The following is a 27,527-nucleotide window of genomic DNA, read 5'->3' on the forward strand; positions in this document are numbered from 1 at the left end:
ATTTTGTTTAAACCGTAATGGGAACAGAAAACAAACAATTCAAGTTAATTTAAAACTAAAATGACCTAACCTCCTCTAAATATAACTATAATTAAGCTTTAAAATTACTCTATAATTAATAAAGGTTTGCTCTGAAATTACAGCCACGAAATTAGTTTCGTCAACACTAGCTGGCAATTAATGAACAGTGTTATCAAAGCACATTAATGAATTAAGGAATGAGGCCCAGTGGTGTGCGTGAACCTAAAAATATCGTGTTTCCTGCTTTTTCAAAAACCACCGTTTGCTGCCCGTTTCTTCGCTTGTAAATGGTGCTGTCCAAATTGTACATATTCGACAACTTTCATCCGTTGATTAGGTTGTCTCTGAAGGTTGCAGTTCTTTCTCTACCCATATTTATTATTGGTAAGGAAAATTTTGATTGTTCTACTCCGCCATAGTTTATGAATGTGGCATTAACTTTAAGTATTATTAATTCATCGAGAAGTCGTATTGACAAATAATATTTTATCCATACACTATATCGGAACAGACGAAATTCTTTTTAAACAATTTCATTTATTATAGAAGATTAAAAAAAGCTTGGTGACAATTCTAATTTTAAGTCTGGCAGAATAATTAACAGAAGCCTTGTGACTTATAGTAAATTGCAGTACATACAGTCTAGTCAACCCAGGGGGCAGGAATATTTTTTGACAAGTCTTGCAGTTTTATGTTTTAGGCTTAATTGTACCCGAAATTTGTGATCGTGATTCATAAATTCTTATTGCACCATGCTGTTCATTACAAAATTAATTATGCATTGTAGTATAAAGTTTACCTAGCATGTAGTAATGTAACAGTCAGATTATCATTAATTATGCCGGATTTAAACATTTTGTGATTAAAATCTTATTATTTATTCATCAGTTGGGATCATGAAATTCAAGGCCCCCGGACGAACAAAAAAGAACAAGTCCAAATCAAACGAAGAAGCAGTTGCAGCAGCACTAGCCGAACCCGCACCAGAAGAGGTCTCACCCCCAGCTGAGGAAAGTGAGAGTTGAACAGGATGCTGTACCTGCAGAGACATCTGTGGAAGAAGCAGTGCCTGATCAGGGAGCTGTAGGAGACACGATCGAGGAGGAATCAGAGGGGCAGATTAGTATTACTGAGGCTTCCACTGAAGATAGAGGTTTAAAAGAATTGGTATTCGCAAAACGTTTTTATTTGTTTTTTTGTGGATTTTATTTATTTTTTCGGTTTAACTCTGGAAGCAATCGTTATTTTTAATAAAAATTCCAGATTTAAATACAAATTCCAATCAGTTGAATCAGAGGCTACACCAGAAGTAGCAGAACCATCTGCACCTGAAGAGACTCCAGAAGCAACCTCTCCTGCTATTGAACCCTCTCCTGTTATCGAACCCTCTCCAGTACCGATCTCCCCGGTTCCTACTGTCGAGGTTATTATTTGTCATATTTTTTTTTTAAAGTCCGCTATTTTTTACTATTTCTTGTTTCACGAGAAAAATAAATTACTATTGGCTAGTACAACTACTGCAGACACACAAATCTAACTACCGAACATCCCAGATTACTGACGTCGACTGCAATGAAGAAGATGAATTTGAGGAACCCCAAGAAGAGGAGGTTAGTGTGGAACTATCAGCAGTCCCTGCTCTCTTCGGTATCTTAAAGAAAGGTCCCTATATGGTCCCCAATGCTTCGCCTAAAACGACGAAGACGTTGAGGAAGCAGAAGTGGGCGTCTCAGTTTTGCAGGATTGACCCAGCTTTGTTCCAGATATTTTGCTGTGATAAGGACAGAGGTAAATATTATTTGTACTTTTTTAATCTTGGCTAAAATATGATTTGTATATTTGCAATACAATCGCTGAAAAGTAAATGTGAAAAACCCTTGGTCTTGTCAATACAGATGATTGTAGGACGGAAATTGATTCCTTAGCTACAATTTTTGGAAACGCGAACTTTTTTATTGTTTTGATCGAACTTTTATACAAATAAAGATAAATGTGACATTCAAATTGCTAACAGAAATATTAAATATAGTAACTATCAGGTAAGCTGTACGAGACTCAGGCTCCAGTCGAAACTGACGGAAAGTGCATGTTTTTCCACTTCAGTCAGTCCACGACAGTATCAGAGGGAATAGAAGAGGATGCTAAAGCTAAAGAATTTACGTTCAAAGTAAGTATACTCGCGGATACACTACACCTTCTTTTAAACATTGTACCATACTATCCGAAGTAAAATTTGTGAAAGAAACCTTCGATCTGACCATCTCCGAGTCCAGCTGCAACTAAGCAGATATGCAGATATATGAACTGAAAGCATTGGAACCCAATACGTCAAATAACATGTATAGTTAATATTACTGGCTAGCGTCACAGTTTTTATTAACACTGAATCGGCTGAACCTGAAAAAGCTCTAAATCTTTGTTAGATTACTGGATTGAACGGCGGAGCGGAGAACTCGTTGACGATGAGTACTTCTACTGTTGAGGAAAGAGAAAAGTGGTGTAAGACTATCCGGAGATCTGTCAACAGGATCCACATTGACCAAGGTAGAGTTTTAGCACTGCCTTGCTTAATGCTTTTTTCACTGTTGATACTAGACTCTAGAGGAACCATCGAAGCAATATAACTTACTAAAGTCTCATCCCAGCTTCCTGGGACTGAAGTTTAACTAATAAGAACTGGTCAACCGAAGGGTTTTAAAAGTCCAATACCTCAGATCGATTGGGAGACCATACGAAGTTACGAAAGATGTTGACGGGGCAGGAAGCAGAGATCAGTATTCTAGAGGAGGAGCTGGAGAAGATGGCTGTTGTGGCGGGAGAATGTTCTGGAAGAGCTTGCATTGCCGAGGAGAAACTGAGACTCGTGGAGAAAGAGCTGTCTGTATCTCAGGGTATGTTGTAACAAATATTTTTTAGTTTTTGAAAACTCCTGGATCAAACTTTCGTCAAATGTGAAAATGTGCCTTCGAGTTCGAGTGTTCACATTAATGTCTGTTCAGAATTATGTGCGTTCAAGTAATGCCCGGTCAAATTACGTCCGCGTCCTATAAGTATATGGAGGCAAAAGTTCCCCAATTCTTATTGACTCTTTCTTTCACTTCTAGGTAAGCTTGGGGCAGCGAACGAGGAAGTAGACTCCCTCCGCAAGCAGCTCTCTATTATGGAGGAACGGACTCAGAACCTGAATATCCTGGCTGACGATGTTAACGGAGTTAGTGCTGAGGAGGTAAGATTTTAATCGAATTTTCAGAATGACCATGACGATAAATGCTATTAAGTATAGATTGGATATTTTATAAGTTTCAGAGAATTTTGTATGCTGCAAACGAAAATGTCAGACCGAATATATTGTTAATTTGTACCACATTAACCTCTTCTATTTCCATTTGCTACCTCTAATTGTTATCATTGTCTTAACCAAATCAAAACTAAATTCTAGATTAGTTACAAATACAATTACCTTCAGGTGGAAGCGGCTCGTGAAATGATGCAATCTCAGAGGGCTGAAAGGTTGAAAGCGATCCAGCTTGAAATTGGTGGTGATGAGGTAAATCGTAGCATTGGGTCAGATACACTATATATATGGTGGTGAAACCAAACTAAATATTATACAATCCAGCTTCCTGGCAATGTTCATAATTTCCATATTCCAATCATTATAAAAACATCAAAAACCAACAACTTTTCAGGACTACCTGGAAAACTACAAAAAGTACCTGAACCTCAAACGAGATGCAGTGCTCCAGAAGCACGGCAGTCAGTACTCTGTTAATAATCTGGGTATTGGACAACCCAAGGTTTCTCCTTCTACTGTCAACGCACCGCTCTCTATGAACTGAGGGGGCTATTTAAAATGACTTTAAAATGAAGTGCTGTGACGTATTTTGGAGTGAATTTCTATTCAGAATGAGGAGTTACGTGCCGATTCGTTGAAAGGTGATGATCAAAGCTGATTGTCAATGTTGGACAAATTTTAATCAAGACAGTAAATTCGTATCGGTGGAGTGCAGAAAAGATAAACAGTCAAAAAATTTCTCCTTTAGCTGGGCGAGCCTCGAAGTGATAAACTTTATAAGTACAAACTTACCATTACTTCTGGTGTATAAATTACACATTTTCAAGTTGTATGTTTTGTTACAGTTTGAATCGTCTTTGATTCTGAATTAGTTAAAACTTTTCCTGGAAAATGTTGATATTTTTTGGTATTTTCGTATATTTATCATTAATTTGTTTTTATAATCCTTGATTTTAAAAAATTTTTGATTTTTCACCCCAAATTTATTATTTATTGGGCCAGCAAAAGAAATCGAAATCGTGAATTTCCTACAAATTAGGACGCAGTGAAACTATATAATATGTAAAATGTAAATGTGTGACGACTGACAAGCTTTTCAGATCAGCTTCGACTGATGAAAATACTAAAATAAAACTCGTGACGGCAATGTCCGGTTAGCTTAAAGGTTTTATATCTCTTACCCGAAACGTGATGTCCAGGACTCCAGGACTTGTGACCCATACTGCATGGGGACACCATTAATTGAAAACACCAGGTTGATCACATCACCTGATTCTTTAGCAGGCAAAGTTCTGATAAGAAAATAATATGAGCTTTCGACTTTTGGGTAACTGCGGGTGCGAAGTTATCAGGAACATACTATTACTGGAAAATGGTTAGAAATTAGAATCGGGTGTATCACTGTATCAGTGTATCATATTCCATATAATGAATTTATGCATGTATAATAAAACAATATTATGTAAGTTGTACCAGGAAGGATAATGAAACATCTGAATGTGATATTGGTTATACGTTGTTACTCATGCGAAGATTTGCAGTTTTTGTTGTTATATTACAAGGCTGAGCGTATTCGTTCTACTCTGCACCATCAAATAATATTTCATTTTGATTCATGACTTGATAAAAAGCGGCATGGTTATTAATTAATAACGATCGAATCATTTATAAAGAAAATGTTATAAAAGGATTAAAGTTGGCCGTTGGCCATGAAACGTTTCATTTAAAATTAAAGCTCTTAGCTCCATCGATTTCATAACAGCCACCTCAGCTGAGTTCAGCTATAATATTATGCTCATCATATGACACTGCGAGGTAATTCGGTTTAGATTGGTGACCTCTTCTACTCAAATTGCGAGAGACGAGAGTATACAACTTTTGACTTTTGAATTGTGTTTTCATTATTATTATTTTTTCATTATATTTCTGTAGTCTCTTAGATCACCGTCACGCGATTGTACATCACGGGACTCGACAAGAGATAAAAGCAGATAAAACTTGCGTAGATTGCGTAGATTCTCGGTACATAAGCAACATTTGACAGAGCATCTTGTGGAGTGAGTTATGTGCCCAGTCTTGGCGAACTCGGCATGAATGTGCTTGCTGTACGGCAGTGTTAAACAAGGAACTCAAACCGAGGGGTTCCGTTCAGGCCCTTTACACTTTGTTTCTGTCTGGTTCTAATATACCGTAACATACTGATCTGACTTTAATATAAGTATAACTATAACTCAAATTTTTTCCGTTCAATTTTAGATTTTGAAGACTCGAGGGCCATTGCTTTTGATAAAGCTAAATGGAGTTCATTCGAAAAAATTTAGTTGTATCTTTTCGAGGATCTTTTATCTTTGAGGCAGCTTCCAATAAAATTCTTAGGATTGCTCATGTTTCAGATATTTTGAACTTTGATATGGTTTTTAACGGCATAATGATATAACATGCCCGCATACTAAAGTACTAACTCTAGTCTTTGTTTGGTCACCCTTTGGAGGCCAAAGTTTTAGATTTTTAAGTGTACTGCTTTTATACTCTCATAGAATTGTAGAATTACAGAAAATACCATTAGTACTTCCAACCAGTCGAAACGGATTTTGTAAGTTAAAACATCGGTTTCAAGCTCTCTCCGCACTTTCAACGCGGAGTAGAACTACAAGAGACTGTTACGACTCTCTTAATTCACTCGGATCCAACAACACGCTAGATATACGATGGATTGCAGCACACATCGGATTGTGGGGGAACGAAAAAGCAGATGAGCTGGCCAAGCTTGGCACCATCAGTGAATCCACTTTGAAGTGTCCAATTCCACAATCCTACATCAAGCGTCAAATCGACACCAAAGTCAACAGACTGAATCAGGAAACTTGGTCAACTGACGGTCCCAGACACACCAAACTGACACTCGGCCACAAGCATGCCAAAATCATCAAAAACCTCAACACTACACTCAGCAATAACAGACAAGATTACAGAACTGCAGTTCACCTCATCACGGGTCACTGCGGCCTAAATAAACACCTCCACACCATTTGCAAATCAAACACCAGTGCTTGTCCTATGTGCGGGGACGGAGAGAGAACTGTCTCACACTTCCTTGGACAGTGTCCGGCTATTGCCCAAATTAGAGGTCAATATTTCCAGGACTACTACCTCTCTGTCAATGACATATTCGACAACCAACACATCACCACAATTGTCAATTTCACAAACCGCACCAAACGCTTAATTGTGCCGGAAGAACTGGATCAGACCGGGGTGACTTAAAGTATTATCTCATATGCTGTCTCGTCTCGTTTTACTTTTCCAAACCCAGCTGGCATTTAAGCGTATCATTTTGACTCATATAACATCCTACACCACCCTCCACCAATCACTCTGATCTCACCGGCAACCTTCCCCAAGGTTGCCACACCCCAGAGGTAGGCAGAGCATCTCAATGCTATCCTCTCGTGGGCTATCATGGCCCAGCCTCTCTAAAAAATAAAAATAATAAAAAAATAAAATAAAATAAAAAAAAATAAATAAAAAAAATCGGTTTTATTCTTTCTTTACCGTTTGTACGTGAGTCTGTCATACTGTGAAACTGTGGGTGACTTCATGGTCACATGGTCACATGCCTATCTAGGGTATTTGCTTATCAGGTGGGTCATCACATGCCCTCCATGATGGTTAAATAACATTCCTTCGATACTTGCTATCAGTATCACAGTTCACCTGGCTGTACGTGACACAAACAGCTGCAGAATCGTAGATGGTACGCCATTTTATTGTAATTTAATTCAACTTCCTTATTGGAGCTTGATGATTTTATTGTACTGTTATACCTTACAAATTGCATTTGTTAATGTATTATGATTTTACCCGAATGGTACATTAACCAATACCTTGACCTGCTCTGATATTTCCAGAATAGTGTTTCACAGGGTCTCAAGTTTCATTCCCTTATACCGTGATAAGAACATGCGACTAGCTGTGACGTATTGTCGTATTATCTGGTATTCTGTTTCTTATCTTTATCTCGTTAAAATGGGACTGCTTGGGCAGGCTTATTGCATTTAGTGTATCTGTTCTTCCGTCTTCACAGCTATTATGCGTTCGAAAATAAGTGGGGAGCTTTGTTGGCAAATTCAAAATTTCGTGCGATTCTTCGATTAAAACGTTTGCTACATTGTTTGACTTGGTTATCATTTTCAAATACGTACACTTCCTATATATCAAGTATTTTAACTATTTTCTTCACACAGCTAACAAAACACCAACAGAAAAAGGTTCGCATTCCCATCACAATGCTGGCAAGCATAACCGTTGCCCTTATATTCACAACACTATTTACCCCCTATACTATTATATCCCCTTTATTGTTTTCCAGGCATTAAGACTCATCGAAAGTAGTTCAGCAGGTATATTTAAGTTTAAAACATTCTAATTCAATGTTAAAGATGACAGGAATAAGAAATAGTTATGTGGAGGTTTTTAAGAAATTTGCGCAAAATACGCGCCAGCATGTTATACGAAATTAGGTAAAAAACCCAAAATCGCCATATTCAGGTGCCTTAAAAACCATGTTAAAGTTGAGTTAGAAATCTGAAACTTTGCAGGGCGTCTAGACCTTGTCCAAATCGACTGTAAAAAAAATTTCATGTTTCAGGAGTATCGGGAAATGGGTTTTCTGGAACCCCTGTTTTACAACAGATTGTCGTGAAGCATATATAATATATATAGACGCTTTTGGCAGTCAATTGTAGCCTACATTTAAGTGTCAGTTGATTCAAAAGTATAAAAGATACAGTCATTTCGAACCACAGGTTTTAAAGATAATTGTTTATACTTTAGTTTACATTATATCGAAAAATAATTTATCGTCATCATCATCACTTGATGACGTCATCAATTTAAGTGTTTTTTAAACTTGATTTTTGACAAAATAACAATTTTTTAAATCGATTTAACACCATTAAGGAGTAATTTTATTCAAGAACTGAGGACATTTTCATCTTAGATAATTGTTCAAGTATTCTGAAAATCTACCGGAAAAGTTTCCTACCTTACTCCTTCAGATATTCGCTATTGAAGTTAGTGCTTTTTTGAAGAATAATTTTATAAAAACACAAAAGTTGTGAATTAGTATTCTCTGGTGTTGGACCATCCCTTGGGTTGCGGAGCTCAATTTTGCTTCTTAAAGGTCTAAATTGTGTTATAGGCTAGTTTTAAAGTTGAAAATATAAAAGTTGCACACGTGGGGACACGCCCAAATTGATTTAAAATAGCTAAAATCACTGAAAATCGTTATTTTCAGGATTTTTATCAACTTTGGAGTCCCGTTGTGATTCAAGTTCTTTTTGAAATCTTCTGAAACTTTGCATGCTTATCAGACTATATATTAAATACCACTATGCAAAAATTTACGGTGATTCAATATTGTTTGCGCACGCAACGTCCGCTCAAAGTTTGCACGTGCGAAAGGTGAGAATTTTGCTCATTCGTGATTTCGAATATATTCTGCTTTCCCACGATATTTAAATGGCATTATATATGAATTAAATGCCAACTTGAATGAGTAAAAAGTGCCATATTCAGTCGGTTATCGACAGATATACCTACCTAAACACAAGGAAATGTTTTCAAAAGTAAAATTTCGAAATCGTTGAAATTACCTCCTTATTAATGAAGTTTTGACTGTGTAAAAATTATCCTGACATTATAATCAAAAAGAGATGATATTTGACCAAAACCCATAATCATGGGTAGAGTGAACCGCTGCCAGTGTCTCTCTTTTCCAAACAAAAGGAAATGATATTAATTTGAGGAACCGTCCGCAAACGCAAATTGATACCGAGAAAGAAATCGGTCGCTCACTTTTCCCATTCATTCACGGCTTACGAATTGTAATAAAGCTTATTGAATGGGAAAAGCGAGCGACCGATTTCATTCTCGGTATCAATTTGCATTTGCGGACGGTTCCTCAAATTAATATCATTTCCTTTTGTTTGGAAAAGAGAGACACTGGCAGCGGTTCACTCTACCCATGATTATGGGTTTTGGTCAAATTTGATTAACAGTAATAGTGTAAAATAAAGGTAATACACTAGTCACACAACTACCTTCTCATAGTTAGAGTTAGTGATCAGAAACATGAAAGTAGCACTCCTGCTCAGTCTAGCGCTGACTGGTAGTTTTGTACAGTCGTACAATCTGTGGGATCAACTTGAGAACATATTTGATGACTATGATATGATCAAAAATGGAACAGGTATTTGGTTTGAATCACATTTTGTAAGATTTGGATTGATCAGGAATAGTGTTTGGGTTTTTATTTCAATGATTCAGAACATATCTATCATCAGTTTGAACTCTTTTCAAATTCAATTTGTGACCAATTCTCAGTAGTAACCACCAGTGACCACCAGTGACCACTAGTGACCACTAGTGACCGCTAGTGACCACCAGTGACCACTACTCAGTAGTGACTATTGAACACTAGTGACCACTACTAACCAACAGTGAACTCAAGTAAAGTGACACCATATTTCATCGTATCTATTTAATTTCAGTTTGGGATGTAGAGAAACAAAAGTACCAGTGTGATTCAGGTTACTTCGGTAAAGATGGGTTTCCTCCTTGTACTATCTGTGACTCTGGAACTTTCTGCGATATGGTATATATTTAACAAATTTAAGATATATTTAACAAATTTAACATATATCTAACAAATTTAACATATATTTAACATATTTAACGTAAAACACGTAACGTAACGTAAAACATCAGACCTCTCACCCTCTCAAACTGCTCCAGAAAATTACTGTCAATGATTACCCTAAAACGTATCCAAGGCAAGCTAGATCAGTACACCGGTCCTACACAAAGTGCTTACAAGAGAGGTAGAAGTTGTGGCGATATAATTTGGTCTCAACGTATGCTAACCTCAGTGGTACTTAGAAAGCATTGGAGCTACCACAGAATGAGTATAGACATGTCAAGTGCCTTTGACACCATCAGCAGAGAAACAGTACTCAATGTTCTTGAAGATGCTGGCTGTACTAGTGATGAAATTAGGATGGTACGGCTCCTACTATCAAACACAGTGTTGAAAGTAAAAGTCAATAATACTGTATCAATTGAGTTCCAAAGCACAACTGGAGCATTTCAAGGAGATGCACTATCAGGTAATCTATTTACTGTTGTTGAAGCCGCTGCACTTATTCACCTCAGATCTGTACTCTCCTAAGTATCATCAACACCTTACCCAGTGAATCATCCAATCCCTAATCCTCCTATCTCAGAAGAATTCATGCCACTCGAAACAGGATACTCTGATGATATTGACTTTAATAACACTGAACTTGCTCCACTCAAAGAAATGCTTCCTATCGCTAAAGATATATTCCAGCAGTGGGACCTTCATATCAATTCTTCCAAGACTGAATTTGTCCATTTTTATTTAGCAGATCCTAAACCCACTGTTAAACGCAAGGTGATTGTTGGAAAAGTGTATAGAGGTGATGAAGAGTGGCGCTCTAACAAAACTTTAGGATCGTTGATGTGCACTGTTAAGGACATCAAGAATCGAATATTCCTTGGTAATGTTGCCTTTAGGAAATTTCAGAAAGTTTGGATGAAGAGCAAGATTTCAGTCCAAAGGAAGATCAAAATCTACGAGGCACAAGTAGTCTCTATTCTACTCTACAACTGCAACTCCTGGGCTGCACCACTAGCTTCGTTGAATGAACTTGATATTGCTCATCGCAAACACCTCCGAAGAATCCTCAACATCAGATGGCCTACTGGGGTTATTTCTAATGAGGCACTCTATGCTCGTTGTTATGTCACTCCCTTGTCTGTGAGAGTCTCTAAGTTTCGATGGAGAATGTTAGGACATATCTTAAGAGGACAGGAAGACTCACCAGCATACACCTCTATGTTATTTGCTATAAATTCTGATATTTTTATGGAAGGGAGACGGGGTAGACCATGTTTAAACTTATTAGATGTTATTAGAAAAGACTTGACTAGTAGAAATCTTGATATTAGACTTAAGAATTTGACTGATTTCGAAGACCTTAGATTTTTAGCTTTAGATAGGGAGGAGTGGAAGAAGTTAGAAGATGGTTGATGTTTTTGTTTTCTTTTTTATGCGTTTTGATATCTATAAGGTGCCTAGGATGCTCTTTTAAAGAGATATTTCGTACTTTGAAAGATTTACTACTATTTAACGTAATATGTTTAACATATTTAACATATATTTACGAGATTGTTACTTGCTTTTCTTAGAGTTTGATGCTTGAACAGATGGGATAAGTACGTTAATGCTCTGAAAAGCATTTTAAGACCTTTTTCATCAAAGTTAAACGTAAACTAAAGTTTATGATTTTAATTAGCCAGCGTTATATCTCTACACTTATTGTCAGCTTATGACAAAAGATACTACAGTGAAGTTTTGACTTTTATTTATTTATTTTAAGGATAGATTATACTTGGACGTTGTTTTTAAACATCCCTAGTTTAGAACTTTTAATTAATAATAATAACATGTTATTTTCAGCGTGGGTGTACGGAATGTACACCGTGTCCAGCGGGAGAATATGCCGACAAGAAGGGAAACTATCAATGTTTCAAATGTCAAACTGGATATTACTCTGATAAAGAGGGTAAAATCATGAATTCTGATTTGTATAGATTGTAAAAAGCATAATACTCTTTCACAGGTTTGCAAAGATAAGCGAATTTGGAATTCACTGCCCTTACAGCTCTGTGCCATTTTAAGTCAAGTTTGATATTTCTCTTCAGGTGAAGCCCATTGTTCAAAGTGTCCCGGAGGTACCTTTTCCAGAAGGACAGGTTCTAAAAGTTGTGACGAGTGTCCCGCCGGAGAATTCAGGTTTTATTCTTCGATCCTTTAAGCGGGATTAATTTTATTCATGTTGCATTAACTTTAAGTGCCATTTCCCCCTATGTTTTATAATCGGATTTTCAGCTATGATTATGATAACACAAACTTTCAGCGACTACGCGGAGGCGTCTTCTGGCTGTGGGAAATGCCCGACTGGGACCTACAATCCTAAACCTGGTCAAGCTGAGGAGACGTCGTGTCTGCTCTGTCCTGCAGGACAGTACCAGTAAGTCTGATTTATGGAAATTATAACACTAACTCTTAAAATGTGCCCTGCTGAATCTATCGAAATTCCCTCTAAGAACTTAAATCGGGTCATTGAAATCTGTTATCAGGGGATCAATCACCAGGTCCTAAACTCTTCAAATAATAAAAACTATGCAGGGACTCAGTCGGTGAAACGGACTGTAACGCATGTCCTGAGGGGCGTTACGGCGACGAAGAGGGGCTCGGAGAATGTCACAACTGTACTGCTGGACACTTCCAGGTTAATTGTTGGGCATCTTACTTGAAATCTGGTTTGGTATCACGCTTGTTTTGCTCTGATCCGGTTTAGTGTTTGGCATATCATCCCGGCAGATTGCTCTGACTGCTGGTCTAATTAGTCCGGATATGAAAAGGCGATCCCTTATCAGTGCTAGTGATTAGATTCACCAAAAAAAATGGATTTCACAAAAAAAGTGTAGATGATTCAAAAAAAAATCGTAAATTTTCCTGAAAGATGATAATTGGTCAAGACTAACTTGCCTAAGAGGAAACAGAATGTGTTCAGCTAATTAACATGTCGCCTACTGGCTACTTGTTGTTGTAAGCACTTCTCCTCAGGATGAGACAGGACAAACGGTATGTCAGGAATGCCCGATTGGTCAGTACACTGATTCAGAAGGATCTAAAGCCTGTTCGTCATGTGACGAGGGTCACTTTGCTGACACTACCGGTGAGAGACAGCTAGTTTACATGATAATTAGCTAGATGAGATTTGTATTTATTTGTTAGGGAGCGTGATGATATTAGGGAGCGATAAAGGATGATGGTAATACATTTTAGTGATGCTTCGTGATATTAAAACTATCTGAGTATCTAGAAGGAAACATAATGTACCTGATCAGGTATAAAAGCTACTGATCAGTGATCAGTAGCTTTTATAAGATGGAGATCATCCACATCATCATCACAGATCCTCATCACAGATCATCATCACAGATCATCATCACAGATCATCATCACAGATCATCACCACATATCATCATCACAGATCATCATCACAGATCATTACCACAGATCATCATCACAGATCATCAACACAGATCATCAACGTCACCAGTCACTACTGAGCTTAAATTAGAAATGACATTTGATAGCAACTCTTATAAGCTACTCAGCTACATTCTAGCTACTCAGCTACATAAAATGGTAATTAGATCCTTATGCAGGGACCACCCGTATTTACATTCAGTATACGAGATCATGGGGACAGGTTCTATAGAAAAAAAGAGATCCTAATCTTATTTTACATCCAGGAACCATTGAGTGCAAATCATGTCCGGCTGGAGAGCATCAGAAGGACACTGGTGCAAGCTCTTGTGATGCCTGTGAAATCGGTACGAATGATTCTCTTTATTTTCTCAAGAACTTTTTTTCGTATCGCTCTTTGCTCAGCTCAAATTAATATAACTCTGGAAGAAGTTTATTTCTCAGAATCAATTAAATTATGATGGGACTTCACAGGGGAATATCAAGACAAGACGGGTCAAGCCAGGTGTTACCAATGCAATCAAGGAACTTACCAGAACGAAACAGGACAAGCTAGTTGTGTGGAGTGTGCCCAGGGGACAGCTCAATCTGATGCCGGACAAGCTAAATGCACTGACTGTGGCCCTGGACAGTTTGGTGATCAATCTGGGCAGGTACAAATTACAATCACGGCACTTTTTTGTTTTGTTTTTTATCGACATCTCGCGGTTTCTTGCGGTTGATCAGACCACTTACGCTCTAGAAAAAGTCACTTTTTACGGTAATTGAAGAATGTGCTTACCATTTAACAACCATTTATTTGGAGCCTGTCTGGATTGGTCAGTGACTGTTCTTTAACAAGTATACAGTTTAGTTTTACAATCAACCATTGAAAACTATTAAAGTAGTTTTAAAGTAACTACTTTAAGATTATTAGCAATTACCTAGTATCTAATAGTTTCCAGCTCAAGAAGTTCTCCACTATTTTGGATTACATTAAACCAAAAACCAATTTACAGTCTCTCCTCTCAGCTGTACTGTGGAAACTGTGAAGCAGGTACCTTCTCTGACGGAACCCAAAACACAGGATGTACCAACTGTGCTGCCGGAACTGCTAACAACAATACTGCAGCTAGCTCGTGTTCTCTGTGTGAACCAGGTTTGTTTTATCAGCCACTCTTGTGCTACCAACAATACTGCAGCTAGCTCTTGTTCTTTGTGTGAACCAGGTTTGTTTTATCAGCCACTCTTGTGCTAACAACAATACTGCAGCCAGCTCTTGTTCTTTGTGTGAACCAGGTTTGTTTTATCAGCCACTCTTGTGCTACCAACAATACTGCAGCCAGCTCTTGTTCTTTGTGTGAACCAGGTTTGTTTTATCAGCCACTCTTGTGCTACCAATAATACTGCAGCCAGCTCTTGTTCTTTGTGTGAACCAGGTTTGTTTTATCAGCCACTCTTGTGCTACCAACAATACTGCAGCCAGCTCGTGTTCTCTGTGTGAACCAGGTTTGTTTTATCAGCCACTCTTGTGCTACCAACAATACTGCAGCCAGCTCGTGTTCTCTGTGTGAACCAGGTTTGTTTTATCAGCCACTCTTGTGCTACCAACAATACTGCAGCCAGCTCTTGTTCTCTGTGTGAACCAGGTTTGTTTTATCAGCCACTCTTGTGCTACCAACAATACTGCAGCCAGCTCTTGTTCTTTGTGTGAACCAGGTTTGTTTTATCAGCCACTCTTGTGCTACCAACAATACTGCAGCCAGCTCTTGTTCTTTGTGTGAACCAGGTTTGTTTTATCAGCCACTCTTGTGCTACCAACAATACTGCAGCCAGCTCTTGTTCTTTGTGTGAACCAGGTTTGTTTTATCAGCCACTCTTGTGCTAACAACAATACTACAGCCAGCTCTTGTTCTCTGTGTGAACCAGGTTTGTTTTATCAGCCACTCTTGTGCTACCAACAATACTGCAGCCAGCTCTTGTTCTTTGTGTGAACCAGGTTTGTTTTATCAGCCACTCTTGTGCTACCAACAATACTGCAGCCAGCTCTTGTTCTTTGTGTGAACCAGGTTTGTTTTATCAGCCACTCTTGTGCTACCAATAATACTGCAGCCAGATCTTGTTCTTTGTGTGAACCAGGTTTGTTTTCATCAGCCACTCTTGTGCTACCAACAATACTGCAGCCAGCTCTTGTTCTTTGTGTGAACCAGGTTTGTTTTATCAGCCACTCTTGTGCTACCAATAATACTGCAGCCAGATCTTGTTCTTTGTGTGAACCAGGTTTGTTTTCATCAGCCACTCTTGTGCTACCAACAATACTGCAGCCAGCTCTTGTTCTTTGTGTGAACCAGGTTTGTTTTATCAGCCACTCTTGTGCTACCAATAATACTGCAGCCAGATCTTGTTCTTTGTGTGAACCAGGTTTGTTTTATCAGCCACTCTTGTGCTACCAATAATACTGCAGCCAGCTCTTGTTCTTTGTGTGAACCAGGTTTGTTTTATCAGCCACTCTTGTGCTACCAACAATACTGCAGCCAGCTCGTGTTCTCTGTGTGAACCAGGTTTGTTTTCATCAGCCACTCTTGCTGTTGGGCGTTATCGCTGGTTATGTAATTTCCAAAGGTCATTTAACCGTAGACGTAGGAAAACATGCAAAATATGCAAGATATGCAAGCTATATGCAAAATATGCAAAATATGGACATCAGCCAAGAAAGATATTAGTATCAGTGGGGCCTCTGTTCCTACCTGATAACACTTTCTTATCAGGTGCCCACGCTAGTGATACCGGGTCCAAAGTTTGTGATTTATGCTACGCTGGCGAGTACGCAGCTGAGAGTGGAACTGTCAACTGTAGTCCCTGTGACACTGGCCACTTCTCGAATTCTTCAGGTAATTTATCGGTAAAATTTGCAAAAGCACTGTAGAAAAATATGCGAAAATATGCAATAACATTATAGAAAAATATGCGAAAATATGCAATAACATTGTATGTCTATTCTAGCAGTACAGGAGTAAGATTTCATGATTCACTTGATTGTGATTGTGAAACTCCTGAAGATAGGGAAGATAGGGAAGATTAAAAGTTAGATTAAAACTCCGTATCAAACTATACAATTATTCCGAAACTAAGCCCAAAGTGTGTGGTACTCTTTAGCTACAACCCCCTCTTTTTCAGGCAGTTTATCCTGTTACAGCTGCACTCCGGGACACTATGCTGACACCGTCAACTCTACTTCATGCGCGTCTTGTGAGTCAGGATACGTTGCCCAGTACCCCGCTGCTGATATTTGTGATGCCTGTAATGCTGGTAAGTGCTTGTGATTCCTGTAATAGTGGTAGTGCTTGTGATGCCTGTGATAGTGGTAGTACTTGTGATGCCTGTAATGGTGGTAAGTGCTTGTGATCCTAATTGAGTTTATTGCGAAAAGCGGTAGGAACCTGTTGTATCCAATGCCATTATGCCTGCATTTATAGTACAGCCATAAACCAAACCTGATAGTAAGCTTGCCTTGCGTCTTGTCACTATGACTAAGTTAGATTAATAACAACAATATGTTGTTCAAGATAAACAACATATTTCCTTTCTAATTTATCCATTCATAATACTTCAGGAACCTTCAGCAACGACAAAGCTACTAACTGTGTAGCTTGTCCTAGAGGAAAGTATAACGATCTGCCCCACCAAGCAGTTTGTAAGGATTGTGCGGCTGGCTCTTTTGCTAATATGGTACGTTAAAGTTGCGATGTAGGGGTTTCAGGGAGAAACTTTTTAAACTTTTTACTGTGTGGCTTTCTTAATTTCTTCGCTAAATTTTCGATTGCGTTTGTTAGTATAAGGTAACAAACGTTATTCGTACACTTCTATAGATCTATAGTGAATCACAAAATATAAACTTGTGTTTCAAAAAATAAGGTATCAGCGAGTAAGGTCTTCAATACATTAGTGTAATAACATAACAAATATTCAGACTGGACTGAAAATCTGTTACCCGTGCTCGGCGGGGACCTACCAGGACGAGGAGAAAGCGAAGGAGTGTAAAGCCTGTAGCCCAGGAAGTTCCCAAGCAGATGAGGGGAAAAAGTCTTGTGATAGCTGTGATTTTGGTTTGTAATTGAGTAATTGGTTTGTAATTTGTTTATACCGGTTCAAAACTTTTGCGTGATCAGCAACTCGTGGTTTCTTTAATTGTAATTCAGTTAGTTTACCAACCACAAAATTAAAAAACACATTTCCATGGCAATAAAAATTGTTGAGGTCAAACTTTCAACGAAGATCCTAGATCACTCAGAACTTGGAATATTAACAGCTGAAAACACCACAGGACACGCCCAGAGCAAGTCAGCACAAAAGGAATGTGATGCTTGTGAAGTGGGACACTTCGCTAACGTAACTAGGTTAGAGGTTTGTTACGCTTGTGATGCAGGAAGCTTTGGAGCTTCACCTGGACTGTCAGGTAATTTAATCTGTCGTTTAACTGAAATGTTAATTTAAGTAAAAAGTATATTCAAACTTTGAATAGTATCATTTGCATGATTTTTGTTGAAACAGTAACAAAATGAAATTGAGAAAATATTGAATTTAGCAGATATTTTATGCATTACGTTTATCTTATGCAGAGTGTACGCTGTGCGAAAAAGGAACTTACAATCCTGACGAAGCTCAAGCTTCTTGCTTAGACTGTGATGCTGGTACACAAGGAGGTAAATTAAAATTAAATTAAATAAATTGAAATAATTTAAAAAAAGCAAATTATGAATAAAATTTGGCTGTTTCACTGAGTATATTATTATGTATATAAATAATTTGACCAAAACCCATAATCATGGGTAGAGTGAACCGCTGCCAGTGTCTCTGATCTTTTCCAAACAAAAGGAAATGATATTAATTTGAGGAACCGTCCGCAAATGCAAATTGATACCGAGAATGAAATCGGTCGCTCGCTTTTCCCATTCAATAAGCTTTATTACAATTCGTAAGCCGTGAATGAATGGGAAAAGCGAGCGACCGATTTCATTATCGGTATCAATTTGCATTTGCGGACGGTTCCTCAAATTAATATCATTTCCTTTTGTTTGGAAAAGATCAGAGACACTGGCAGCGGTTCACTCTACCCATGATTATGGGTTTTGGTCAAATATCATCTCTTTTTGATTATAATGTCAGGATAATTTACAAAGTCGAAACTTCATTAATAAGGAGGTAATTTCAACGATTTCGAAATTTTACCTTTGAAAACGTTTCCTTGTGTTTAGGTAGGTATATCTGTCGATAACAGACTGAATATGGCACTTTTTATTCATTCAAGTTGGCATTTAATTCATATATAATGCCATTTAAATATCGTGGGAAAGCAGAATATATTCGATATCACGAATGAGCAAAATTCTCACCTTTCGCACGTACAAACTTTGAGCGGACGTTGCGTGCGCATACAATATTGAATCGCCGTAAAATTTTGCATAGTGGTATTTAATATATAGTTTAATAAGCATGCAAAGTTTCAGAAGATTTCAACAAGAACTTGAATCACAACGGGACTCCAAAGTTGATAAAAATCGTGAAAATAACAATTTTCAGTGATATAAGCTATTTTAAATCAATTTGGGCGTGTCCCCACGTGTGCAACTTTTCGATTTTTAACTTTAAAACTAGTCTATAACACAATTTAGACCTTTAGGAAGCAAAATTGAGCTCCACAACCCAAGGGATGGTCCAACACCAGAGAATACTAATTCACAACTTTTGTGTTTTTATAAAATTATTCTTCAAAAAAGCACTAACTTCAATAGCGAATATCTTTATGAAGGAGTAAGGTAGGAAACTTTTCCGGTAGATTTTCAGAATGCTTGAACAATTATCTAAGATGAAAATGTCCTCAGATTTTGAATAAAATTACTTTTTAATGGTGTAATATCGATTTGAAAAGTTGTTACTTTGTCAAAAATCAAGTTTTAAAAACACTTAAATTGATGACGTCATCAAGTGATGATGATGACGATAAATTATTTTTCAATATAGTGTAAACTAAAGTATAAACAATTATCTTTAAAACCTGTGGTTCGAAATGACTGTATCTTTTATACTTTTGAATCTACGGACACTTAAATGTAGGCTACAATTTACTGCAAAAGCGTCTATACATATATACATCACAATGCTGGCAAGCATAACCGTTGCCCTTATATTCACAACACTATGTACCCCCTATACTATTATATCCCCTTTATTGTTTTCCAGGCATTAAGACTCATCGAAAGTAGTTCAGCAGGTATATTTAAGTTCAAAACATTCTAATTCAATGTTAAAGATGACAGGAATAAGAAATAGTTATGTGGAGGTTTTTAGGAAATTTTCGCAAAATACGCGCCAGCATGTTATACGAAATTAGGTAAAAAACCCAAAATCGCCATATTCAGGTGCCTTAAAAACCATGTTAGTTAGAGTTAGAGATCTGAAACTTTGCAGAGCGTCTAGACCTTGTCCAAATCGACTGTAAAAAAAATTTCATGTTGCAGGAGTATCGGGAAGTGGGTTTTCTGGAACCCCTGTTTTACAACAGATTGTCGTGAAGCTATATATATATATATATATATGTATAGACGCTTTTGCAGTAAATTGTAGCCTACATTTAAGTGTCCGTAGATTCAAAAGTATAAAAGATACAGTCATTTCGAACCACAGGTTTTAAAGATAATTGTTTTTACTTTAGTTTACATTATATCGAAAAATAATTTATCGTCATCATCATCACTTGATGACGTCATCAATTTAAGTGTTTTTAAAACTTGATTTTTGACAAAATAACAACTTTTCAAATCGATTTTAAAGCATTAAGGAGTATTTTTATTCAAAATCTGAGGACATTTTCACCTTAGATAATTGTTCAAGCATTCTGAAAATCTACCGGAAAGTTTTCCTACCTTGCTCCTTCATAAAGATATTCGCTATTGAAGTTTGTGCTTTTTTGAAGAATAATTTTATAAAAACACAAAAGTTGTGAATTAGTATTCTCTGGTGTTGGGCCATCCCTTGGGTTGTGGAGCTCAATTTTGCTTCCTAAAGGTCTAAATTGTGTTATAGGCTAGTTTTAAAGTTGAAAATCGAAAAGTTGCACACGTGGGGACACGCCCAAATTCATTTAAAATAGCTAAAATCACTAAAAATTGTTATTTTCACGATTTTTACCAACTTTGGAGTCCCGTTGTGATCCAAGTTCTTTTTGAAATCTTCTGAAACTTTTCATGCTTATCAAACTATATATTAAATAACACTATGCAAAAATTTATGGTGATTCAATATTTTATGCGCACGCAACGTCCGCTCAAAGTTTGCACGTGCGAAAGGTGAGAATTTTGCTCATTCGTGATTTCGAATATATTCTGCTTTCCCACGATATTAAAATGGCATTATATATGAATTTAATGCCAACTTGAATGAGTAAAAAGTGCTATATTCAGTCTGTTATTGACAGATATGCCTACCTAAACACAAGGAAACGTTTTCAAAGGTAAAATTTCGAAATCGTTGAAATTACCTCCTTATTAAGTTTCGACTGTGTAAATTATCCTGACATTATAATCAAAAAGAGATGATATTTGACCAAAACCCATAATCATGGGTAGAGTGAACCGCTGCCAGTGTCTCTCTTTTCCAAACAAAAGAAAATGATATTAATTTGAGGAACCGTCCGCAAATGCAAATTGATACCGAGAATGAAATCGGTCGCTCGCTTTTCCCATTCATTCACGGCTTACGTATTGTAATAAAGCTTATTGAATGGGAAAAGCGAGCGACCGATTTCATTCTCGGTATCAATTTGCATTTGCGGACGGTTCCTCAAATTAATATCATTTTCTTTTGTTTGGAAAAGAGAGACACTGGCAGCGGTTCACTCTACCCATGATTATGGGTTTTGGTCAAATATTATATACTATACTTCACGACAATCTGTTGTAAAACAGGGGTTCCAGAAAACCCACTTCCCGATACTCCTGCAACATGAAATTTTTTTTACAGTCGATTTGGACAAGGTCTAGACGCTCTGCAAAGTTTCAGATCTCTAACTCAATTTTAACATGGTTTTTAAGGCACCTGAATATGGCGATTTTGGGTTTTTTACCTAATTTCGTATAACATGCTGGCGCGTATTTTGCGCAAATTTCTTAAAAACCTCCACATAACTATTTCTTATTCCTGTCATCTTTAACATTGAATTAGAATGTTTTGAACTTAAATATACCTGCTGAACTACTTTCGATGAGTCTTAATGCCTGGAAAACAATAAAGGGGATATAATAGTATAGGGGGTACATAGTGAACTGTGAATATAAGGGCAACGGTTATGCTTGCCAGCATTGTGATTACGTTTTAAATAGCGCTAATCTTCATTGAATTTATTTCCAAGTTTTTCACAACCCTGATATTTTACGAGCCAAGAAATTTATTTCTATTGATTTTTGGAGCTGAAGATATTTTAGTTTTTACCGCATTGGCTTTTCACCGCAATTACGCCTACTCCTATTTAATATATTTTCAGAAAACAAAGGAATGCTAAAATGTGACAACTGTACGCCGGGATATTTCCAAGACCTACCAAGTAAATCAGTGTTTTAACAAAATATTTTACTTCATAATTTTTTGATGTGCAATTATGGGGAAGAGTTTATTGAACAAGAATGAGCACTTGTTAACGAAGCTGTTACTGCTCTAGCCACTCAATTTGTAAATTAATCTATTCATTGGTTAATTTAATGATATATAACAAATCTTATCTTTACAGAACAAACTGAGTGTAAGCCGTGTAGTAAGGGACATTTCAACAATGAAGATAAGGCGACCGAGTGTCAATCATGTAAAGCAGGCACATACGACAGTAAGTACAGTGGTCACAGTGGTCACAGTGGTCACAGTGGTCACAGTGGTCACAGTGGTCACAGTGGTCACAGTGGTCACAGTGGTCACAGTGGTCACAGAGAAACAAATTTTAAGTTCTATAAAAAATAAATGATACCATCATTATTATAAGAATTATCAAACATAGTATTATAACATTTTGAAATTGCAGACGGAGTTGCTGCAACGGAATGTTTAGAATGCCCAACTGGTCATTTCAGCAACGTGGAAGGTAAACAGCACAATTAATTTTAAAACAAATCATGCTTTAGGACATAACTAATTAGTAATTAACGACTACTTTATCACTAGACACGAATAAGATGAATTCCACTTCTATCGTTGTACAAGTCACAAGACAGCTACTTTTAGTCATTTAACCGGCACCATATCTCACCACTAATTCCCACCTACTACAGCGGCCGCTACCTGCAAGTCATGCAGTGCGGGTTTGTACCAAAATGAAACTGGTCAGCAAACATGCAAAGACTGTCCTGTGGGACACTTTTCTGATAGCAACGGAGCCGCAGAATGTCAATCCTGTGCTGAAGGTAACTTTCCTCTGATAAATTTCAAAAAGTCAGAACAACCATAATTATTTGCTTTTCCTGTGATTCAATTGTAACAAAGTTACAGTTTTGATGAGGAATCAAACTGTTATAATACTCATCTCTATGTCCAACAACATAACCCCTCCCTCCCGTATCACATGTACCCCCCTCCTCAGGTCAGTTCCAGCCAAGTGAAGGTATGACAGAGTGTTATAACTGTGCTAAGGGGAGGTACATCAACGAAACAGGCTCTACAGCCTGCAAGAAGTGCCCTACTGGCACCCATGGTATGATTACAAAATGTTTATTTTTGTGAAATTAACACAATTATCTGATCAAAATAATGCTTCTCTTAGTGCAGATGATAAAGTTACAGATTTTATCACACAACTTACAAGTTACATATCAAAGCTGCCTTTATGTTTTACGCTAGATCTGGATATCTATTAATCTATTACTTATTCAGTTATCATTAATAAATTGATAAATTGATTGACTTATTCATTGATTGACTTATTAATTTATTGACTTATTAATTTATTGACTTATTAATCTCACCTAGCTCCCAAATCTGGAATGGCTAACTGTGATGATTGTCCCCCGGGAACGTTCGACGATGATCAAACTGGGTCAATAAACTGTGCTAGCTGTGCTAAGGGACACTACAATGACAAGCCAAGTAGGTGTTGTTGTTGTGTAGTTTGGGATAGAAGGGTAGAATGTTCATTGTTCATCCATCAGTAAGCCATGTTATGCCTATGGTCTTATATGCTTGAAATTATTGAAACCATTAACCATCTCAATAGGATTATTCCCACTGTGCGATTTTAGTATGATCAAGGGGATCCGAATTATAAATACCTTGATTAAGATAATTCATCACGTGTCAACTCAGAGATTTATTGTCTCGCTTTCCCAGGACAAACAGAATGCAAGGAATGCTTAGCAGGAACATTTGCTAATGCCACAGGACAGGCCAACTGTTACGAATGTGAGCTGGGAACTGCTACTGACAAAACCGGCCAAGAGGATTGTCCAGCTTGTGACCCAGGTATTTAGTGATTGATCACGTGCCATTGATTGAGTATGTATTGGAATTCGAAATAGAGCCATAGCTATGCCAGAAAATATTACGTAAGCCTAAAATTTACAGCATAATGTAAATTTAAGATTCATCTAATTGCAGGTTATTTCGCCGGTACTAAAGCGTCCACAGTTTGTTCTGAGTGTGACACTGGCAGCTACAGGTTTGGTAACTAGTTCTATTTATTTTTCTCCTAATAATATTTTCTCCTAATGTAAACAGAATCTAGAGCTTATTATTTGTTTGCGACTGTATCGTCATACATCAACATGATGCTTTAAAGGGTAATATTGCGAAGGGATACAATCCCCATTTACAATTAATCACCCACATATCTTCACTGTTTGATTAAATTGTTCTTACAACATTTAGTTAAAGTTTCAACTGCCAAACTTTAAAACTAACAATTAAATGATTAATAATAATTAATTGATTAAATTATTCAGTGCTGAGAGTGGTAGTCCTACCTGCACTCCCTGCTCCCCGGGTTCCTCCAACGATAAGAAAGCTCAGAAGGAGTGTCAGGAGTGTGCGGGTGGTGCCCATTCTAGTGATCCTGGCGCTGTGAACTGTGACCTGTGCCTTGCTGGAACTTTCTCTGTTAGTGTATTTTAGTTACTTATTTATTTAGTTATTTATTTATTTAGTCATTACTTAGTTAGAGTTGTGACGTGCAGATTGCTGGGAGTTTCGCTGTTTACCTAATAATAATTTTAATTTGTAAAGTTCGTAGATTCCTCTACAGGGTCATCGAATAGTTCGACCGCCCTTGTTTTACAGTAAACTACATTGTAGATGTTCTGAAGGAGTATCATAAGATTCTTGATCTTTTGGCACAGGCACCCCTCCTCATTTAACCCTCAATCAAGTTTCCTATCATTCGGCTGAGTCGACCGAGGAGATCGCATAGATCCAATGAATCCTTAGCTACTCCCTAGACTGGGTGATACTGGGATTCGAACCCTTAACCTTCTGTACAGAAGGCGGAAGCTCTAACCACTTGGCCACCCACCTATTAGTTATTTTGTTAATTAATTATGAGCTATTTGAATAGTTAAATATGATTTACTGTAATACTCTGTTTGTTATAATATACATGATTTAGTTAATAAGCTAAGTAGTCGTTTGTTCGTCAGAGACTTGATGTTTAGAGATTATTAATAAGTTAACAGTGATAGTAGTGTTGAGCAAAATACTCTTGCTCAACTTCTTAAATTCCTCTGCTTATCATTGATAACGTATCTCCCAATGCAGGCTGAAGGAGCTCAGGATTGCACAAACTGTCCTAAAGGAAAAGTCAACACGAAATCCGGAGAATCACAGTGCTACAACTGTTCCCATGGTAAATAACACAATACAAATGGTCGTTAATTCTGAATCCTACTTTCAAAGAAATAATTTTGTATTTGAAGAGGCGTTTCCTGGAAGAGGTGTTCCTCAATCATTTGAGTGCACTAGAGTAAGTCAAACAACTCTTGTCAGTAGTCAGGCCAGTTTAAGGCGTGGCATGTTTAACAAATGATGGCTCAGACAATTTCTATGGTAAGACCATTAGTTTAACACTTTTCAATCCATCGTAAGTCAGTCAGACTACCCTGACTGAATAGTAGTTAAGTTATTTCCATATGGAACGTTGCTCGCAGCCAGGAATTTATTATTAAACCGATTGATGGTGATCATGTAGACATGAACACGACGTACCTCGAGGCGACCCGTTTGAGACTCGACTAGTTTAGGCTTTTTACGTCCATCCACAAGGGAGTATCACCTATAGCAGATTAAAATAATGTTAATAACTATATTTATAAATATATAATATATTAACATTATTTTAATCTGCTAGGTGATACTCCCTTGTGGAATCGTGGATGGCCGTAAAAGATACAAAAAGATACGTCGTTTTAATGTCTATACAAGATCACTATCAATCTTAACACTAGTTTATCTTCGGCGACTGTGGCTGAGTACAATCATCACTAACTTAACCATTTCGTATAAAACGTCAGCTAGCGCTAATCATGTTTATCAGACTGACTTAAGTCAGCGTATATGATTTACTAATTGGTAGACCAACATCTTTAAGTTTAATATCTAAGTGCCTGTCAAGGTGAACCCCCCGATATTATCCTCACTGCAAGTGTTAGTTTAACAGAGAATCTGGGAGAGGCGCTGGGAGAGGCGCTGTTCAGACTAACCTTGTGTCTGAATAAAATTTAATTATCATTCAAGGGCGACTGTTGAAGTAGTTACAGTTATATAACGTCCCATATCGAATTAGACAATATAGAATCCCAGTATGCATACTGAGACTGCAGACTATTTGGTTAAACTTTAAAGATGTCAACAAGCTCTCCATTTTAACATTTTTTTGTTTTTAATGACATGTATGTTAGGCCTTAGGCCTAGGCAATCACAAAACTCTCAAGTTTTCGCGATAGAATATGACTTATTTTCCTGGAGCAACATTATAGCTGATAAACATGAAACTACTAGCACAAACTAGGCAAACGTCGAATTGTCATTGTGAGGTTTGCTATGACCGGTTGTAGAATTATGCCGATAAATTTAATCGTTTGCATAAATCAGTAAGCATAAACACTAGACAGCCATTTAATAGACCACGGTAACGTCGTTGTTCGTTAAAAATTACCTAAGATTTATTGATACGGATTGTTCAATTAATAGCCGGTTTGGTAGCTATAAATTCATCAAATTGTGAAAATACAGGTTACTTCTAAGTTATGACTACTAATTCACAACACCTCCAGGATTATTTAACGACCAAGAAGGACAGACCGCGTGTGAAGACTGTCCGTCCGGACTCGACACCGAGTACCCTGGAGCCACATCCGAGGACCTCTGTACCTTCCATTACTGTCTGGCCGGATACTCGGGGGAACCCTGGAACTGTGAACCTTGCCAACCAGGGAGTTACTCTGCTAAGGGTAACATGACCACGTGTGATAGGTGTGATTACGGGGAGTACCAGGCTCAGGCACGGAGTACTGAGTGTGATAGTTGCACGTGAGTAAAGTGTTCAGTATTTACAGTATCTACAGTTGGATCTATTTTATCTGACCGGATATTGCGTGAACGTCCGTTCAAATAATGTCCGATAAGGTAGATACAATTTTATATAATGTAATGGTCAGTAAGTAGGGATCACAAGTGTTATAAGTTACGGGGTTATATTGTGTAGCATGTTTATTTGGTAGACTCCCATACCGAAGCTGCATGGCACACCTCGCTATTAGTCCTAAGAGTTACCTTTTAGGGCTAGGAGGGGTGATGTTTTCAACTGTGATTGGAAAATATCATGGATAAAGGAGTATATAATTTGGGAAACACGTTCGTGAGATGTTTAATCAATATTCACTTTCTGTTGCTTATTTCTCTGCTGATAAAATTATTGCAGGCGCTTCTTCGACCGTCTCCATACCGATAAAGTTCCTTGATTAGCTTAATCCTTCGGTTATAGTAACCACCCAGTTTCAATTGTATAATAAGTAGAGTATGAGACACACTTTGATACCAAATAAGTTGTTGTAATTCCCAAAA

At 37.5% G+C, this 27,527-nt stretch overlaps 1 protein-coding gene across 1 annotated transcript in view; it reads left to right on the forward strand.

Annotated features, from left to right (window-relative positions):
- Nucleotides 1-27,527, forward strand: part of LOC134824109 (proprotein convertase subtilisin/kexin type 5-like) — an 89,610-nt gene that overhangs the window by 58,290 nt on the left and 3,793 nt on the right. The window contains exons 2-28 of the mRNA XM_063835835.1: nt 9,426-9,566; nt 9,868-9,971; nt 11,859-11,964; nt 12,104-12,194; nt 12,319-12,432; nt 12,591-12,693; nt 13,032-13,143; nt 13,727-13,807; nt 13,935-14,113; nt 14,472-14,598; nt 16,208-16,330; nt 16,617-16,748; nt 17,053-17,168; nt 17,410-17,545; nt 17,764-17,895; nt 18,059-18,142; nt 21,979-22,038; nt 22,222-22,314; nt 22,507-22,566; nt 22,754-22,885; nt 23,062-23,172; nt 23,448-23,564; nt 23,805-23,936; nt 24,072-24,132; nt 24,416-24,569; nt 25,224-25,311; nt 26,738-26,993. Coding sequence (XP_063691905.1) covers nt 9,449-9,566; nt 9,868-9,971; nt 11,859-11,964; nt 12,104-12,194; nt 12,319-12,432; nt 12,591-12,693; nt 13,032-13,143; nt 13,727-13,807; nt 13,935-14,113; nt 14,472-14,598; nt 16,208-16,330; nt 16,617-16,748; nt 17,053-17,168; nt 17,410-17,545; nt 17,764-17,895; nt 18,059-18,142; nt 21,979-22,038; nt 22,222-22,314; nt 22,507-22,566; nt 22,754-22,885; nt 23,062-23,172; nt 23,448-23,564; nt 23,805-23,936; nt 24,072-24,132; nt 24,416-24,569; nt 25,224-25,311; nt 26,738-26,993 — 3,122 coding nt within the window. The 5' untranslated portion in view covers nt 9,426-9,448. The remainder of the gene's footprint in view (nt 1-9,425; nt 9,567-9,867; nt 9,972-11,858; nt 11,965-12,103; nt 12,195-12,318; nt 12,433-12,590; nt 12,694-13,031; nt 13,144-13,726; nt 13,808-13,934; nt 14,114-14,471; nt 14,599-16,207; nt 16,331-16,616; nt 16,749-17,052; nt 17,169-17,409; nt 17,546-17,763; nt 17,896-18,058; nt 18,143-21,978; nt 22,039-22,221; nt 22,315-22,506; nt 22,567-22,753; nt 22,886-23,061; nt 23,173-23,447; nt 23,565-23,804; nt 23,937-24,071; nt 24,133-24,415; nt 24,570-25,223; nt 25,312-26,737; nt 26,994-27,527) is intronic.

The sequence above is a fragment of the Bolinopsis microptera genome, chromosome 12 (assembly GCF_026151205.1).
Source record: "Bolinopsis microptera isolate Bmic1 chromosome 12, MBARI_Bmic_1.0, whole genome shotgun sequence".
NCBI classification, from domain to species: Eukaryota; Metazoa; Ctenophora; class Tentaculata; order Lobata; family Bolinopsidae; genus Bolinopsis; species Bolinopsis microptera.